A 16628-nucleotide genomic window follows, 5' to 3' on the forward strand; every position below is an offset into this window, starting at 1 on the left:
CAAGACCGCCCGCCACCTACATGAACCTGGGAGCTACACGAGCCACGCACAAAGTGCACTGGAGATTCCAATTAATGTACTTGCACACAACGCACTTTGGTAGCATTTCGTCCTTTTCAAAGCCATACTATAGTACATTCAGATTTGCCTTCTTAAGTAAAAAACTCTAAGTTTAACCAGCTTTATTGAAAATTATGCCGTTTACAAGTCCAAATTAGTTTCATTGTTTCATATCCATCATAAAACCGTTTGAAACCCCTCCCTGCTAAAGCTTTGGAGTTGAAAAACATGAGACCAAAAGGAGTCAAAATGGAGCGGCTCGTGAGCTCACGCAGATTAGTCGTAGGGAGTTGTGTTGATTTATATGACTTCAAGTTTGAATTATGAAACACCCAATTTCACTACTCTTAACAACAGAGAGAGTATTAGTTTTTATTTGAGCGAGAGAGAGTATTAGCTAGAAGTAGACATAACCTGTATAGCTCGTTTGGCAACCAAGAATTCATTTCATTTGATCAAAATGAAATGAAATTCAATTTTTTATAGGATTTTATTTGGTTGAATTTGAATTCCGGGTTGAAAATCATGTTTGTCTACCACATGGAATTGAAGGTGAGAGACAATTCTAGAAAAATGATATCTTTTAGAGAGGAATTGAGACTAGTTATCGTTGGAATTTGAGATTGAATTCTTGTGGCTAATTCCGTGCCAACCAAACAAGTTGTTTTTTAGAATTCAAAATAAATTATACAATTCTATGCCCAAATGATGGGTGCCAAACGAACTGGTACCGGTTATCAAGGGACGCGGTTCCAAGAGGAGGCTACTGTCCCGACAACTAGAAACCAACTACGTAGTTGGTTTAATCTCTTGAAATCCAAATTAAGGAAATGTTATTATCTACTCTCTCCGTTTCATTTTTGTCGAAATATTACATGTATCTAAACGTTGTTTACGAATAGATACATCCATTTTTTGGCAAATTTGAGACAAAAATTATGAAACGGAGGAAGTCTTCTGCTTCAATGGAACCATAATAGAGAAGAAAAGGATAATTAGAGTACTACATGGTTATTAACAGAATCGTAATTGAATTGGTGCGATGACTCTTAAACATATCTTGGCACTAGGTACATATATTGTGCACTCCGTACATGCATGGTTACAGCCAATAATGATACTGATGCGCGTTTGGACATTCGATTGTTCTTGTTGTCAGGATCGAGGGTGTTTTCCACGAAGTGTAATTTACACACAGTTGTTTTTTCTGTGATTGATGGTCTGAGAAATAGAATATCAGCATAAGTTATTTGCCGGTTTATTCTTGGCTTTAATCAATTAAGCACTCTCGCTAGCTAGCTAGCTTAGCCGAGGATGCAGGCCTTGAAGGCGTCCATGTGCGCCGGGTCGACGGACACGGACACCTGCACCTCGCCGTCCCGCCTTCCACCGACGAGCACCATCTCGCCGTCCTGGTTCATGGACACGAGCTCCACGCGTGCGGGCTTCCCGAACCCGAAATCGGACGCCTCGTAGGCCCTGAACCGCGGGCTGGCGGCCACGTTGGCGAGGCGCGAGAAGGGCAGCCGCATCAGCATGTGGACCCAGCTCCGGTCGGCGGCGGCCAGCGGCGCCGCCGCCATCTCCTCCACGGCCCGCTGCACGGCTTGCGCCGCGCGGAGGACGCCCGCCGCGCCGCGGAGCTCCGCCGCGTCGGCGCAGGTGGCCAGGCACGCCCGCACGCAGTTGCCGAAGTAGGCGTCGCTGACCGGCGGGTCCAGCCGGGCCCGCAGGTCGGCCAGGAACATCAGGTACGTGTCTTCCCCGGCGCCGAGATTCTTGGAACGGACGAAGGCCGTCCAGCCTAGAGCTGCCAGGGCAACGAATGTTGACACCGGCTTCGGCTTGGGCGCTCCGTTGTTGCCGGAGTTGGTCTCGGCTGCTGCGAGAGCGTCGATGCGTTGCTTCAGTGACCGGATGTCGTCGGCGCACAGGTGGAACGTCCGGCGTGCCCGCAGGACCCGCTGGCTGAAGTCGAACTGCCCGGTGTTCACCTGCGATGAAGAACATACGATGGATGTTTGAGTTCTGGCTAGCTACGACTCTATGCCATGGAACTGAACTGAAATGTGTTTACGTGCAGTGCAGTGTGCGTCATCTTCGCGGCGCATACGGTTAGCATGGTATAACTGACGAACCCAAGGAAAGAACGAACGAAGAAATTACACCACACTAATTTCAGACGTAGCAAGTAAAAGTTGACCGATGTCACACGTATTAAGCTAGCTACTAGGAGTGTATGTGTGTTGACTTTCTCTGACCAGTGACCAGAACCAGACTTACTTACCACTGGGACGTTGGGCGCGACCATCTTGAGCAACTCGCGGGCGAGCTCGTCGCCGCGGGCGTGCGGGACGGCCTCGCGCCCGTAGTGCGGCGGGGCAAGGTCGTCGGTGACCGGAGAGCCGACGCGGGACGCGGAAGCCCAGGCCTCGATGAACCGCCACACGGCGCGGCCATCGGCGACGGCGTGGTGCACGGAGAAGCCGATGGCCACGCCGGCGCCGAGGCGGGTGGCCTGCACGGACAGCACGGGCGCCGGGAGCACGCGCACGTCGAGCTCCGGCACGAGGCTCTGGAACGCGGCCACGTCGTGCGCCTCGTCGCCTGCCAGCGCGCGCACGTCCATGCCGATGCCGTCGGCCTCGACGAAGGCGACGCCGGCGTCGGAGCAGTCGATAACCGCGTCCCCCGTCTCCGCCACGTACTCCAGCGTCCCGGCCAGCGGCAGGTAGTGCGCCAGCGTGTCCGCCAGCGCGCGCTTCAGCCGGTCGACGACCGCCGGGAACCCGTCGGCGGCGGCGAGCTCGAGCTCGTAGAGGAACACACGCTGGATCGGCGGCAGCACCACCCACGGCGTGTCGAAGAAGGACAGCTTCACGCGCCGCCCGGCCTCATCCTCCACTGCCGACGGCGCGACGCGGGCCACGGCGAGCACGCGCACGGCCGCGGCCGCGGCGGGGACGTCGGAGCTTGCCTCGCCCATGGCTTGCCTGCCCTTGCGTCCACGAGAGGATGATGGATAGATGAAGGAGATGGTTTTGGGTTCATTTTGCAACCGTATCATGTTTTTTATACGCGGGTCTTGTCGCGCACGAAGAGGCTAGCTAGCGTGCTAGGATCAAACAGAAACTCCCGTTGAGAAATGCGTGCGGAAATGCGATTCGCCGGCTGGCACTAGCAGGATGTCTTGGACACACGCCCTGGCCTCTCGCTCGCTCGCTCGCAACCACTCGATCTGCTTTAGCATCGGTCCGTCAGTTTTGCTGCAATTAAGTACGACTCCACCTGTACTTGATATACCTGTACGCACTGGGGAACAATGGTATCCTAGGATTATGAACATCAGTACAGATCTAGGAACGCCTTTTCCTCCCAGATTGATACTGTACCAACTACTATGTAATTCACGAACAACCAGCACCAAACAACAAACGGATCGAGGAATATCACCCCTTTGCTGAACTCCCAAAGCGCTCTCTGTTGCTTTTGTTTATTCCCAAGCATTATTTGTGTGTGCATACGCTCCCTCCGATTATTGTAAAAAGATTCCTGGTGCCTTCTCCACAATGGCCTGCACCAATTCTTGTAAGAGGCGGCACCAAATTAAGATGGGTCAGTCTGATACACACGCGCTGTGAATGGAAGAGAAAGGGGCTCTAGGATGCTAAATGTTCTTTGTACGAAAATGCAGATGGACGGTCTGGATTGTCCGCGGACCTCAGTAGCTACGTGCCAGAAACCGCTGTCTCGAAATCTGGATTATCTAATGACATCGTCACATGTGCTGGGAAAGGCATCTTCTGACATCGCAACCGAGGCTGCAGGCCGCAGGCGTTACATGGACACAGCTAGCCAATAGCCTGGCGCTACGTGTGTGTACCGAGGCTACATGCGAGTGCGCATGAGCGCATCCAACGTTATCCGTTTGGAAGCTAGCAGCCGGTTCAGCGTCCGGTCGTCAGCGCCGGCCGCCGAGAAGACGATTGCTGGAAAAATGACAGCGCCGGTTTACTCATCAGATCTGCATGCGCTTGCGTTGCGTTGCTTCTAGACTGTTAAACTCGACTGCTGGAGATTGCCGACTTACTTGGATTTAAAAACAAGAAAATCCAAATAAAATACAGTGCTTCAAGTCCAAGCAAGAACGCAATCAAATCGACAACGAGTTGCCCATGTGGAATTTCAAAATCACGGCACACACAGCCCTTTAGCTTGTTTATTACTAGTATTAGTCTTTGGCACAGTATCGTTTTCCTTTCCCTGTTCCCCTCCTTCGACGAGCCAAGCCATCAAACATCAAACGCTGGGCAATCTGAAGGCGCCGCCGCCTCTTGGTCACCAAGCAACCAATAATGCCGACGGTCAACGTCGTCGAGGTCGCCCGCGTCGCCCCGTCGGCGCCGCAGCCGGAGGATGGACCAGAAGGCTCGCTGCTGCTCGGCCTGTCCGCGCTGGAGGTGCCGTGGATCGCGCTCCCGCTGATCCAGCGCGTGCTCATCTTCGTCGACAACGCCGACGCCGACGGCGGCGTCCAGCAGCTCCCGCCGTTCGCGTCCATGGTGGCCTCCCTCCGCGCGTCCCTCGCCGCCACGCTCGCGCGGTTCCCCCCGCTCGCCGGCAGGATCGTGCACCTGCCGTCCACCGCCGACGCCGCCATCGACTGCTCTGCCTCCGACGGAGTCCGGTTCATGGTCGCGGAGAGCGAGGACGCGGACGCGGCGAGGCTGGTGGGCGAAGCGGACCACGACGTGGGCGCGTTCAGGGAGCTCGTCCCGGAGCTGGAGACGGGCGCGCTCCCGGCGGAGGTGCTCGCCGTGCAGGTGACGCGGCTCAACGGCGGCGCCGCGGTCGGCGTGGCGATGCACCACGCCGTGGTCGACGGCCGGTCCGTGTGGAGGTTCCTCGCGGCCTGGGCGGCGGCGTGCCGCGGGGACGGGGATGACGCCGTGGCACCGGCGTTCGAGCGCGCGGTGGTCGCGGTCCCCGGCGGCGAGGAGCTCGTGAGGAGCACGCTCCGCAAGTACTCGCCCAATCTGCCGCTGGTAAGCAGTCAACTTGCAACATGAAAGGCCGTGACAGCTGCATAAACAAAGCGTAGTATCCACCTACAACAAATCGGATCTAGCTAGAAAAATGTTACTACTCCGTATCATGCCCATATAGTACCCAGCATACATGTGACGGTAAACATCTTTTCAGTCAAAAGTGTGGTCACGTGATTCGTCCAAAGATAATTAATATTGGAATAAATACAGTTTGGCCAATGAAATGTGGACACCATACAACCGACTCAGACTCACATCATGCATGATGCAATATTTGTCGCTGTCCGTTTTAAAATTGTTTCTGTCATCGATCGGGTCCACTTGGAGATGTGACCGAGAGAAAGAAACTAGAGATACTATATTGGAGTATATATCTTACCCGATTTAATCTTTTTTTAGGTTAATTCTTAGGCATGAAAACGACATTTTTTTAATATTTTTAGTTGACAAATGTCGTGTTTTTCTGTATACTACAGAAACTTGGCCTGCGAAAAACTTAAATCATACACTAAAGCTACATGCGGGCTCCTGCTCTGTCTGATTTGAGAGCGTCGGCTAGGATGATCCCCATACTGACGCTGTACCAACTCCTAAAGCAATGTCTTTGATTTCACTCAATTTACACATTACTGCCTGCCTACTCTATCAGGAACTGACATTATTATTTTGCTGAAAATTTTCTTGCGAATTCGTTTTAAACCGTTCGTGGTCGCTCTCCGTGCAGACCACAATGATAATCCCCGGAAGCGGCCCGACCCTGCCCCGCCGGACATTCACCGTCACCGCACAACACATCCACCGCCTGAAGCAGCGCATCACCGACGACCTCACGAGCTCACCCACACCGTACTCCAGCTTCGTGGCCCTGGCGGCGCTCACCTGGGTGTCCTTCGTCCGGTCCAAGCACCCGTCAGCAATCTCCTCCTCCTCCTCCTCCGTCTACCTCTTCTTCTTCGTCGACTGCCGCGGGCGGCCCGGGATCGAGCCGCCGGTCCCGGAGAGCTACTTCGGGACCTGCATCTCGGGCGCGCTCGCCAAGGCCACCGCGCGGGACCTCCTGGCCGAGGACGGGCTGGCGTTCGCCGCGGCGGCGGTGCAGGCGGAGGTCCGGCGGGCGGCGGAGGACCCGCTGGCGCTGTGGGACTGGATGGAGCTGCTGCACTGGATGCCGCTGGACCGGCTGGTCAACGTGTCCGGGTCCGCGCGGTTCCCGGCCTACGAGGCGGCTGATTTCGGCTGGGGCCCGCCTGGCAGGACGGAGCTTGTTACGATGAACGCCGGCGGGCAGCTGGTGCTCGTCGCCGCCAAGGGCGGTGCCGGCGCCGTGCAGGCCTCCGTGTGCATGGAAGCGGAACACATGGACTGCTTCAACTCCCACTTCCTTGGACTGACTGGCTGACCGGGCAGAATGTATGTTTCCTTTTTTGATTCCTATATACCGAAGGTCGATTGAAAAATAATCACTTTCAAATCAGTTAAGCTGGACATGACTTCTAAAATGTGTAATACCTCTCCCTTTTTGTGTTTCTACATTTTCTTAGCCATGTAGTTTTGCTACTATATACACATGTGCGGTGCATGCGCATTTCTCTCAACACGTTCTTGTTCGCCAACGTCCCCATTTCTCTGTTCGCCGCCGCTATATTAAAGTCGGAATTCACATTGGAACCATCTCTTTCTTAACGGAACCAAGAGGATGGAGATTTGGCTAGTGGCACGGTACGAACGAGATGGAGTCAAAGGAACACGTAGTACTTGATTTTCAAGTATTTCTCATTCAATGTATCGTTGACACATGTGGGTTGTGTAGGAGAGATGACAATAACTTTCCCGAGAGGACGAACTACTAGAAACACCTACTGCACTATGTATCGAAGACTACACTTGCAACCGCAGGATCCATCTCTTCCCGTTTATATAATTTGTGCACACAAGAAAAGGAAGATACGGGATTGTGGACGGAAACCATCGACGACCACGCCCATCGTAAAGTAGCATTCAAGTGACACCTTCATGTGATGATTTTTTTTTGGAACAATATATGTTGATTTCAAGGATTTGCAATAAGTTTTTATAAGGTTTGCAATATATTATCCCTCTAAATGCGGAAACACAAAACTCAAAATATTATAATTTTGGTGGAGTTTCGAACACAAAACTCAAAATAGTTTCTGGAATTCTGAAATTTGATATGTCTAAAGCGAAGTTTAAAACTTTGCAAAAGGCTATCCAAATAGATTTTCGAAATTATAAACCCGACACTTACATTGTACTCCCTTCGATCCACATTAATTGTCTCAATTTTTTTTCTAAATATGGATGTCTCTGTGCCTAAAAAACGTTTAAATACATGTAATATTTTGACAATTAATATGGATCGGAGGGAGCAAATCTGATACACTTGTTATGAATCGGAGGGAGTAGCAAACACATAGGACTTCTAAATTAAAAACTGAAAATGCTTCCATTTTCTCTGCCAAATGGAAACAAAGCCAGGGGCAAGCCAGAACGTAAAGTTATGACAAATTGGAGTCCTCGTTCACTCGTACTCCTCAACTAGAGGAGGAGCACTTGCATTCAAATACCCGTGGTAGAAACCAAGCATCGTCCCAAGCATCAACGATCCTCCAGGGCAGCCTCCTTGGACCGAGTTCCATTTCAGAAGGACAAGCAAGAAAAACAAGTACCAAGATCGATGGGCATGGTCGACGCCAGCTCCGAGGTCGCCGTCGTGGCGCAGGCTAGTCCGGCCGCCGTGCGCGTCCTCGCCGTGTCCCGCGTCGCGCCGTCGCGAGCCCGGGATCAGGGGGGACGCGTGAAGCTGTCCTTCCTGGACTCGCTGTGGGTCGTGCTTCCCCCGATCCAGCGGGTGTTCCTCTACGAGCTCGACCTTACCGAGGATGCGTTCCCGGCGGCTGTGGAGCGGCTCAAGCGCGCGCTGGCGGACACGCTGACGCACTACCTCCCTCTGGCCGGGAAGCTCGAGTACGAGGCGGAGGCCGGCGACGTCGTGGTCGACTGCTCCTCCGCGGACGCCGGGGTGGCCTTCGTGGAGGCCGAGGCCGACGGCATGGACGTGGGCCGGCTGGCATGCGACGAGGCGCACGACATCCCGGCGTTCCAGAGCCTGGTGCCGGCGCTGGACGCGCGCGTGCTCCCGGCGCCCGTGCTGTCCGTGCAGGCCACCCGCCTAGGCTCCGGCGCCGGCATGGCCGTCGGCGTCTCCGTGCACCACGCCATCGCCGACGGCAAGGCCGTCTGGCGCTTCATGGAGGCCTGGGCCTCCGCCTCCCGCGACGGCGGCTCAACGCTCACGGGCCCGGCGCCGCACTACGGCCGCGAGGCCATACGCCACCCCAGAGCCGACGAGCTCGCCCACGACATGCTCAGAACCATCATGCCAGATCTCCCCGTCGTCAGGACGGAGGTCATGGAGGGCCACTTCAGCCAGCGGTTCCTGCGGGCGCGCAGGACGTTCTACCTCGGCATGGCCGACATCCGCTCCCTGAAGCGCCGCATCAACGACCTCGCGATGTCAGAATCCAGTGAAGCCGGCTTGCTGCCCAAGGCGCCGAAGCCGGTGTCGACGTTCGTGGCGCTGGCGGCGCTGGGGTGGACGGCGTTCGTCCATTCCAAGGGTCTCGGCGCCGGAGACGACACGTACCTGATGTTCCTGGCCGACCTGCGGGCCCGGCTGGACCCGCCCGTCAGCGAGGCCTACCTGGGCAACTGCATCCGGGCCTGCCTGGCCAGCTGCGCCGACGCCGCCGAGCTCCTCGGCGAGCGCGGCATCCTCCGCGCGGCGCAAGCCGTGCAGGCCGCGGTGGATGCCATGGCGGCGGCGCCGCTGGACGGCACTGGCAAGGAATGGATGCAGACACTGATGAAGGTGCCGTTCCAGCGGATGGCGAACGTGGCGGCCAGCCCGCGGTTCAAGGCCTACGAGGTGTCGGACTTTGGGTTCGGGAAGCCGGCCCGCGTGGAGCTCGTGTCCATGAACAACGATGGCGAGATGGTGCTCATCGGCGGCCGGCGGGACGGCGAGGTCCAGGTGTCCGTGTCCATCGACCCCAAGCACATGGATGACTTTAAGGCCTGCATCCTCGATCGGCTAGCTTAACTGGTGCCGCGAATATTCGTTACAGTATCATATCACAAACCAATTTCATTGTCATTTCGATCCCAATAATCATTTTTCAATATACTATTAGTGTTCCCTTTGAAATCTCCGGTCTCTCCTCAGTCCTCACCTTTCATCCACGTGTCGCAAGTCCATACCATAAACCAAAGGTGGTACAAACTTCTTTTCCACGTTACTCCTGCACAGATCTGACGGCGAGAAGGTGGGTTAAAAGCCAAACGAGAAAGAACAATCCAATTGATGTACGTCAGACAATGAGAGCTTGTTTTTCTCCGTTCAATTTGCATATACGGCGTGCACCATAACGACAATTCACTTGGACGTACGTCCGAGACAACAACTCCTCGATCGAACGGTCGATCCTAGCTAGCTTAGCTGATCACCTCGGCCTTCTCCGTTTCCAGCCGTCTCTAACTTCCCTGGAAAAGAAAAATCACAGACTCCTGTTCAGAAACCGTCAAACCTGTGGAGGAGGAGCACATGAAGGTAAGACAAGGATGCGTACGTCATCCATGACGGCAAAGGGCAGAACGGCCGCGCCGCCAATCAAGTCCGGACGTATAGATACGGGCCGGAGCGGTAAAATGGCATGCATGCTTGACACGTGGCTCGTTGACGTAAGAGTGTTGACTTCCTGTGTTGACTAGTCGAAGCTGGGAATCACGAATGCCTGCAGAGACCGAGGTTAAGGCATCGAATCTCGGTTGTTTGAAGATTTGCTTACGAACATTTTCTTTGTCTTGTGAAAATCATTTTAAATTTTGTTTCCGGATTCTGTACGTATTCAGCGGAGCTATCGGCGTAGAAGTTGAGTTGAGTTCAGTGTCCACTTCAGCCGCCCGCACAGAAATTATCGAAGTCATAGTAAAAGGCCAAACGGCCCTGTTCAGTTCGCAAGCAAAAACTAATTTCGCTGGTTATTTTCTTGGGATTCATTTGGAACGCAAAAAAAAAGAACCGATGATCATTACATATTTTTCTTGTGATTCATTTGAACGCAAAAAACTAATTCCATGTTTAATTGCCAGGTTGGGACATGGCCCGTTAAATATTTGGGGATTTAGTGTTGAAAAGTTAAGAGTGACTGATTGGTCAATATTGAAGGAGAAAATGGAAAAAAGGCTGGCATGCTGGAAGAGTGGCACTTTGTCTATTGGGGGGACGAGTAACCTTGTTAAATGCATGCTTATCTGTTACTCCTGTTTATCATATGTCCATGCACCTGTTGCCCAAAACAAACTTGGTGAAATTGGATAAAATCATACGAAGGTTCATATGGCAAGGAGGGTCCAAACAAAGGAAATATCATCTCATCAAATGGCCATTGATTTGCAAACCAAAAATGAAAGGGGGTCGGGAGGTTAAAAATCTTGCATTATTTAACATCAGCCTTATGTGCAAGTGGTGATGGAGGTTGGAAACAGAGCCTGGTTTATGGCAAGACATAATTAGACAGAAATACTTGAGAGGAGGGGGCATTTACAATGTGACAAGCAAACCTGCTGACTCATCTTGCTGGAAAGATCTGCTACAAGTTAGGGGGTTATACTTACAAGAAAGAGTGATTGGAATCGGGAATGGCAGGGCAACTGATTTCTGGGGGATTCCTGGTGTGGACATAGACCTTTCTCTCAAATGTTTCCCAGGTTGTTTGAGATATCCAATGATATTGGGACTTCTGTTGCTGAGCTGGCCCATAGGAGATGGCAGCTCTCTTTCAGGAGATGGTTAGACGAACAAGCTCAGGATGAGCTGCGCAGTTTAAGAGATAAACTAATGGAGGTGGGTTTAAATGAGCAACCAGATCTTCCTATCTGGAAGTGGTCCAAGTCTGAAAAGTTTACAGTTAAATCCATGTGTGATATGCTAACCAATACTGGCCCCACTAGATCATCCACCCATCTTTGGAAAGCTAGAATTCCACTGAAAATTAAGATTTGGCTTTGGTTGATTTGGCACAATGCAATAGCCACAAAAGATAAGTGGAACGTAGACACTGGAAGGGAGATAGCACTTGTAGATTCTGCTATGGACCTGAAACAATACACCATTTGTTCTTTCTTTGCCCTGCGGCCAAATACACCTGGGGGGTCGTGGGTACAGCTTTGGGGTTGAATACAAGACCTACATGTTTTTCTCAATATTTTTGGTGAGTAGCGCAATATACCACTCTGAGCCGTAATATGCAGGTTGTGGGGCTTGCTGCCATTTGCTGGGCCATTTGGAAACTTCGCAATGGTGCATGCTTTGAACATAAACTGATTCGTTCTGAGCTGAGAGTGTGTGCTATGCTTGTTCCTTTTCTGAAATACTGGACAGGCTTACACCGAGGAGGGCAGGAGGACATGCTCAGCCTAGGCGCTGCGATACTGCAAGATGAAGCCATGCTACATCACCCAGCTCAGACTAAAGTTGATGTGCCCAGGATCACATACAAGGCAAGCTCGGATGAGAAGGAGATCTGACAGGAAGGAAGCAGGAGATGCCCCAGGACTGCAGTTCGAGTTGAACACCTGACGAAAGTGTTTTGTCTGTAACTATTCAGCAACTGCTGTTTTTTGTTTTGCTCTTTCCTGTTTAGCTCTGAACTTGGTGTGTGTTCTTGTCAGCCTGTGGCGACAAGTGTGTTTAAAACTGGGGCGCGAACCTTTTGTTCCGTTATCTTTGATAATGAAACCCGGTCATATGATCGTACCCAAAATAAAAAAAACATATTTGAATTTCTGGTATGGATCGATCTAGCTTGCCGCTAGATACTTTATTTTTACTATTTTTATGCATGCATGCATTGCAGCAGCAAAGGTTACTATGCTCGTTTATTTCGTTGCCTAAAGTAACGCAACAACTTCGGCTCTAGCGGCTACAGCCAAGGACCCAGGCCTTGAAGGCGTCCATATGCGCCGGATCGACGGACACGGACACCTGCACCTCCCCATCACGCCTGCCGCCAACGAGCACCATCTCCCCATCATGGTTCATGGACACGAGCTCCACGCGCGCGGGCTTGCCGAACCCGAAATCGGACGCCTCGTAGGCCTTGAACCGCGGGCTGGCCGCCACGTTGGCCAGCCGATTGAACGGCAGCCGCATCATGGCGTTGATCGCGCCCTTGTCCGTGCCGGCCAGCGGCGCCGCCTCCATGGCCTTCACGGCCGCCTGCACGGCGCGCGCGGCCCGAAGGATGCCGCCCTCGCCGAGGAGCTCCGCCGCGTCGGGGCAGCTCGCCATGCACGCGCGCACGCAGTTTCCCAGGTAGCCGTCGGCGACGGGCGGGTCGAGCCGGGCCCGCAGGTCGGCCAGGAACGCCAGGTACGTGTCGTCCCCGGCGCCGAGCCCCTTGGACCGCACGAACGCCGTCCAGCCCAGCGCCGCAAGCGCCACGAACGTCGACACCGGCTTTGGCTTGGGCGCGCCGGCCTCGGCTCCTGACATTGCGAGGCCGTCGATGCGCTGCTTCAGGGACTTTATGTCGTCGGCGTCGAGGAAGAAGGTGCGGCGCTCGCGCAGGAACCGCTGGCTGAAGTCGTACTTGGCAGAGTTCACCACGGGGAGGTTCGGCGCGACGGCCTTGAGCAGGCCGCGGGCGAGCTCGTCGGCTTCGGGGTGAGGGATGGCGTCCTCGCGGCTGTAGTGCGGCGCGCCGAGGGCGGCGGTGACCGGGGACCCCTCGCGGGAGGCGGAAGCCCAGGCCTCCATGAACCGCCACACGGCCTTGCCGTCGGCGAGCGCGTGGTGCACGGAGATGCCGACGGCCACGCCGGTGCCGGCGCCGAGGCGGGTGGCCTGGACGGACAGCACCGGCGCCGGGAGCGCGCTGGCGTCGAGCTCCGGCACGAGGCTCTGGAACGCCGGGACGTCGTGGGACTCGTCGGTGGCGAGCCGGCGCACGTCCATGCCGTCGCTCTCGGCTTCCACGAAGGCCACCCCGGCGTCGGCGTCGGAGGAGTAGTAGTTCACCCACACGTCGCCGGTGTCCGCCTCGTGCTCGAGCTTCCCGGCCAGAGGGATGTAGTGCGCCAGCGTGTCCGCCAGCGCGCGCTTCAGCCGCTCGACCACCGCCGGGAACTCGTCTTCCTGCCGGAGCTCGTAGAGGAACACGCGCTGGATGGGCGGCAGCATGACCCAGAACGAGTCCATGAAGGACAGCTTCACCTTCACGCGTCCCCCGGCGTCCTCCCCGGCTGCGGCACGCGGCGCGACGCGGGACACGGCGAGCACCCGCACGGCGGTCACGTCAGAGCTTGCCTCGCCCATCGATCTTCTTCGCCGATCTAATACTGCTGCTTCTCCGGTGAGGATGAAAGGAAGACGGTTCTAGTTCCGGACGCCTTGGTGACGCGGGCTTTAGCCTTTATGAACACCACTAGATTGATCTCGTGGTTATCAGGTGGTCACCGAGGCTTTCGCTGCAAGCTAGGCGCGAGGCTGGTGCACAGCTATACGTGGGCGGCAGTGCTTAGCAAGCGGCATAATTCGGTTGAGTTGGAAGCTAGCTTGCGGCCGGTTCAGCGAGCGTCATGCAGGCTGTCAGCGCGAGCCAGCGCCAGAAGATTAATTTTTGCTACGAAATTACAGCTCGGTTTAGTTAATTATGAGACTTGCTTTGCTGGAAAATGACTGCACGTACCCTCTCTGTGTGCGGTGTGGACAGATGGATCTGCATACATGTGCCCGTGTTTCTAGATCGTTGCTTGCTACGCTTCGGTCAGAGATCACGTCACCGGTCGACACGGAACGGTCCAACATTCATTCGCCTTCTCTTTGTGCCGCCGCTTGTTAATTTGGTCAGGTCAGCTAGCAGGATCACGGCTTATTAGAGCAAAAGACAGTATATAACCAACTGCACATCCGGGCTGATACTACCATATGTATGGTCGTTGGCCGTAAACATGTACGTATTACTTATTAATATTTGCTCCACATTTCAGTTTTACAAGTTTCCAAAAGTTTGTGTTGCAGCTGGCTACTAACGTACCACCTGTTTTCCCCCCTCTTCTCTTCTATCTCTTCCAACCAAGCTATCATGTTTACACTTCATGGTATTTGCTTTAACTACTCTCTCTCTCTTGTTCCCCTTTTTTAATAAAAAAAAGACACCCGTGTCTTGTAATTATCAAGGAAAATGAAACATAGCACAAGCCACACACGACAAGCCGCAAAACAACAGGTAACAAATAAAATTGCAATGAAAAACATATTGGCCGTCTTCTTCTGAATGAACATCGGTTGGGTCATCGCCCCGCGCAACACATGCTTGCAATCCTTCACCGCCAATCCAGAGGGTGGAAGAAATCAAAACTTGCCGCAAAACACAACGAAACAAGAGGTCAAAGTTATTTTTTGTAGAGAAGAGAAGCGGAGGTCAAAGTTACCGTTCCAAAAACCATCCAACTTTATATTGCACCCAGCGGGAGGAGGGATGGTCCATAATCCACCATGGATCGTATGTCTTATACGTCCATCATTTTGTCTTCTTGTTTCTTTCATTTATCACATTTAGGTCCTTCCTCCAATTTGACCTTGGCATGAAGGTTTGATATGTTGATTTCATTTGACCGATGTCATGTAGATTTGATCGTGACTTGTTGGATATTGCCTCGAGCAGGAAAATATTGATTCGTCAAGTAGACCAAAAACACCAAAAGATAAGCCACGATTACCACTGACTTCATGTAGTAGGCCGCACTGTCTACACCATACACCAGAACGAGGATGGAGTCAGTACATCAATCTTCTAGACAACGTCATCTTCACGTAAAGATACCACTGCGAAAACACACACAAACCTAATAAGAAAAAAACGAACTAGATGCCAGACGTCAAGAAATCAAGGCTTTCTTCAAAGACGGCTATGGTTTAGTCATCTCCTCCTCCCTATTTTTTTTTTCGAGCAGATCCTCCTCCCTATTTAAACAGCGCTTTTTTAAAAAAAAGGCAACACTTATGCTCCCCCTCGTATACGGCCCCGAACAAGCGCTTTGTCAGCCCAAGCCTTTTGGGCTCCAAGCCTCCAAAGCAAGGCCTTGGGACGAAACAGAGGAAATCAACGGTTCCTCTGAAAAAAAAAAGGAAATCAACAGTTCATTTGTTTTTCGCTAAAAAAAAAACAGTTCATTTGTCTGAAATGGCACAAGGAACTAAAGACGACTTGTAAACGTTTGACACAGCATAGGGGATCATCATACAGATCATATCTACGCACGGCGAAAATACAACATCGTTGTAATCCTAATCAGTTTTTAATCCCGCCACGCCCACCGACTCCCTGTTCGTAGCGGCGATTCCTCTGAAACGCCATCGATCTCGACTGCACCTCGACAACCGGCCTGAATTCTCCCCCCTCCTCCTGCACTTTAGCTCCATCTGCAGCGGCTGGTTTCCGGTGACCGGCGGCGCCAAGAGTGTAGTCTCCGAGGCCAAGGTAGCCGGCGCAGTCCTGGGCTAGGCTGTGCAGCAGCGACCACAACGTCGGGGAGGCCGGCGCCATGGCTGCTGCTTCTTGTTCTTCCCCCAAGCTCTCCATGGCATGCTCCTGCAGCTTGCACTCCATGAATATTGGTACTGGATTCTGAAAAGTTTAGCTCTGGATCGAGTGCGTGCACGCTCTCTAGCTTGTTGTGCGGATGGATGTGAGTGTGGAGATGGATGGATGCCTATTTATATATTGAGTATGTAGTTCGATGATTGGGTTTGAACTCTCTGTTTCCGTGTGTACTGACCACCACTGAGCGAGTCTACTGAGCGTGTCTGACTCCTGCATGGGACTTCAATAATATTTGTTGGAACAGGTTGTGAAAGATAAACCTGCATATTTCTTTTGGGTCCAGTCACTGTCGCAGTCCCCCACACAAACCACATGATATGAGAAAACATGGAGGATATTTTATGTCATTTATTTCTTTGAAATGGACATGGAGGACATATTTATATATGTACGAGTATTGCTTAGTAATCGCCATATCCTAGCTAATTGATTCTGTCTGGAGAGAAGAGCAGTGCACATGAAGGGAGTGGAGAGTGAATATGTATGCTTTTTTGTGAGCTCAATCATACCAAGTATATGATTCCCTAAAAAAAGGACATCCAGGCAAATGGAGGTCATGGTACCGAAGTTTGAAATGAAACTCGTCTACGGGAATATCAATACGAGTACATTGAGAATTTGTGCCGTCGGCACTGGTGCTGTTTTCGTGCCAAAAAAGTACTTAATTTTGTTGTGCCAACTTTTTTTTTTTTGAGAGGAATTTGCTGTGCCAACTAAACGCGGGCTACGTAAGCTAGTTCTGAATTCCGCATGGGTATCAGAAGCCCAAGTATTGCACATGGCCATTACTGAAAGGCCACTTGAAGGCCCAGCTAGAACAAGCCAAACTGCGCGC

At 52.8% G+C, this 16628-nt stretch overlaps 4 protein-coding genes across 4 annotated transcripts; 2 read left to right on the top strand and 2 right to left on the bottom strand.

The window, feature by feature from the left end:
- Positions 1-1070: 1070 nt before the first annotated feature.
- Positions 1071-3367, bottom strand: LOC100836346 (phenolic glucoside malonyltransferase 2). The gene is made up of 2 exons (XM_003571375.4): positions 2348-3367; positions 1071-2054 (listed from the first exon to the last, which is right to left on the bottom strand). The coding sequence occupies exons 1-2, from the start codon at positions 3125-3127 to the stop codon at positions 1365-1367; spliced, it is 1470 nt and encodes a 489-aa protein (XP_003571423.2). The 5' UTR covers positions 3128-3367; the 3' UTR covers positions 1071-1364.
- Positions 3368-4168: 801 nt separating this feature from the next.
- Positions 4169-6721, top strand: LOC100822456 (phenolic glucoside malonyltransferase 1). Its single transcript, XM_003573371.4, has 2 exons — positions 4169-5105; positions 5833-6721. The coding sequence occupies exons 1-2, from the start codon at positions 4416-4418 to the stop codon at positions 6505-6507; spliced, it is 1365 nt and encodes a 454-aa protein (XP_003573419.1). The 5' UTR covers positions 4169-4415; the 3' UTR covers positions 6508-6721.
- A 605-nt stretch (positions 6722-7326) lies between these two features.
- LOC100836652 (phenolic glucoside malonyltransferase 2) lies at positions 7327-9333 on the top strand. Its single transcript, XM_003571376.3, has one exon. The coding sequence runs from the start codon at positions 7804-7806 to the stop codon at positions 9226-9228; it is 1425 nt and encodes a 474-aa protein (XP_003571424.1). The 5' UTR covers positions 7327-7803; the 3' UTR covers positions 9229-9333.
- A 2584-nt stretch (positions 9334-11917) lies between these two features.
- Positions 11918-14069, bottom strand: LOC100837270 (phenolic glucoside malonyltransferase 1). Its single transcript, XM_003571378.4, has one exon. The coding sequence runs from the start codon at positions 13501-13503 to the stop codon at positions 12103-12105; it is 1401 nt and encodes a 466-aa protein (XP_003571426.1). The 5' UTR covers positions 13504-14069; the 3' UTR covers positions 11918-12102.
- Positions 14070-16628: the final 2559 nt, after the last annotated feature.

Source organism: Brachypodium distachyon, chromosome 3, assembly GCF_000005505.3.
Source record: "Brachypodium distachyon strain Bd21 chromosome 3, Brachypodium_distachyon_v3.0, whole genome shotgun sequence".
Taxonomy (NCBI): Eukaryota; Viridiplantae; Streptophyta; class Magnoliopsida; order Poales; family Poaceae; genus Brachypodium; species Brachypodium distachyon.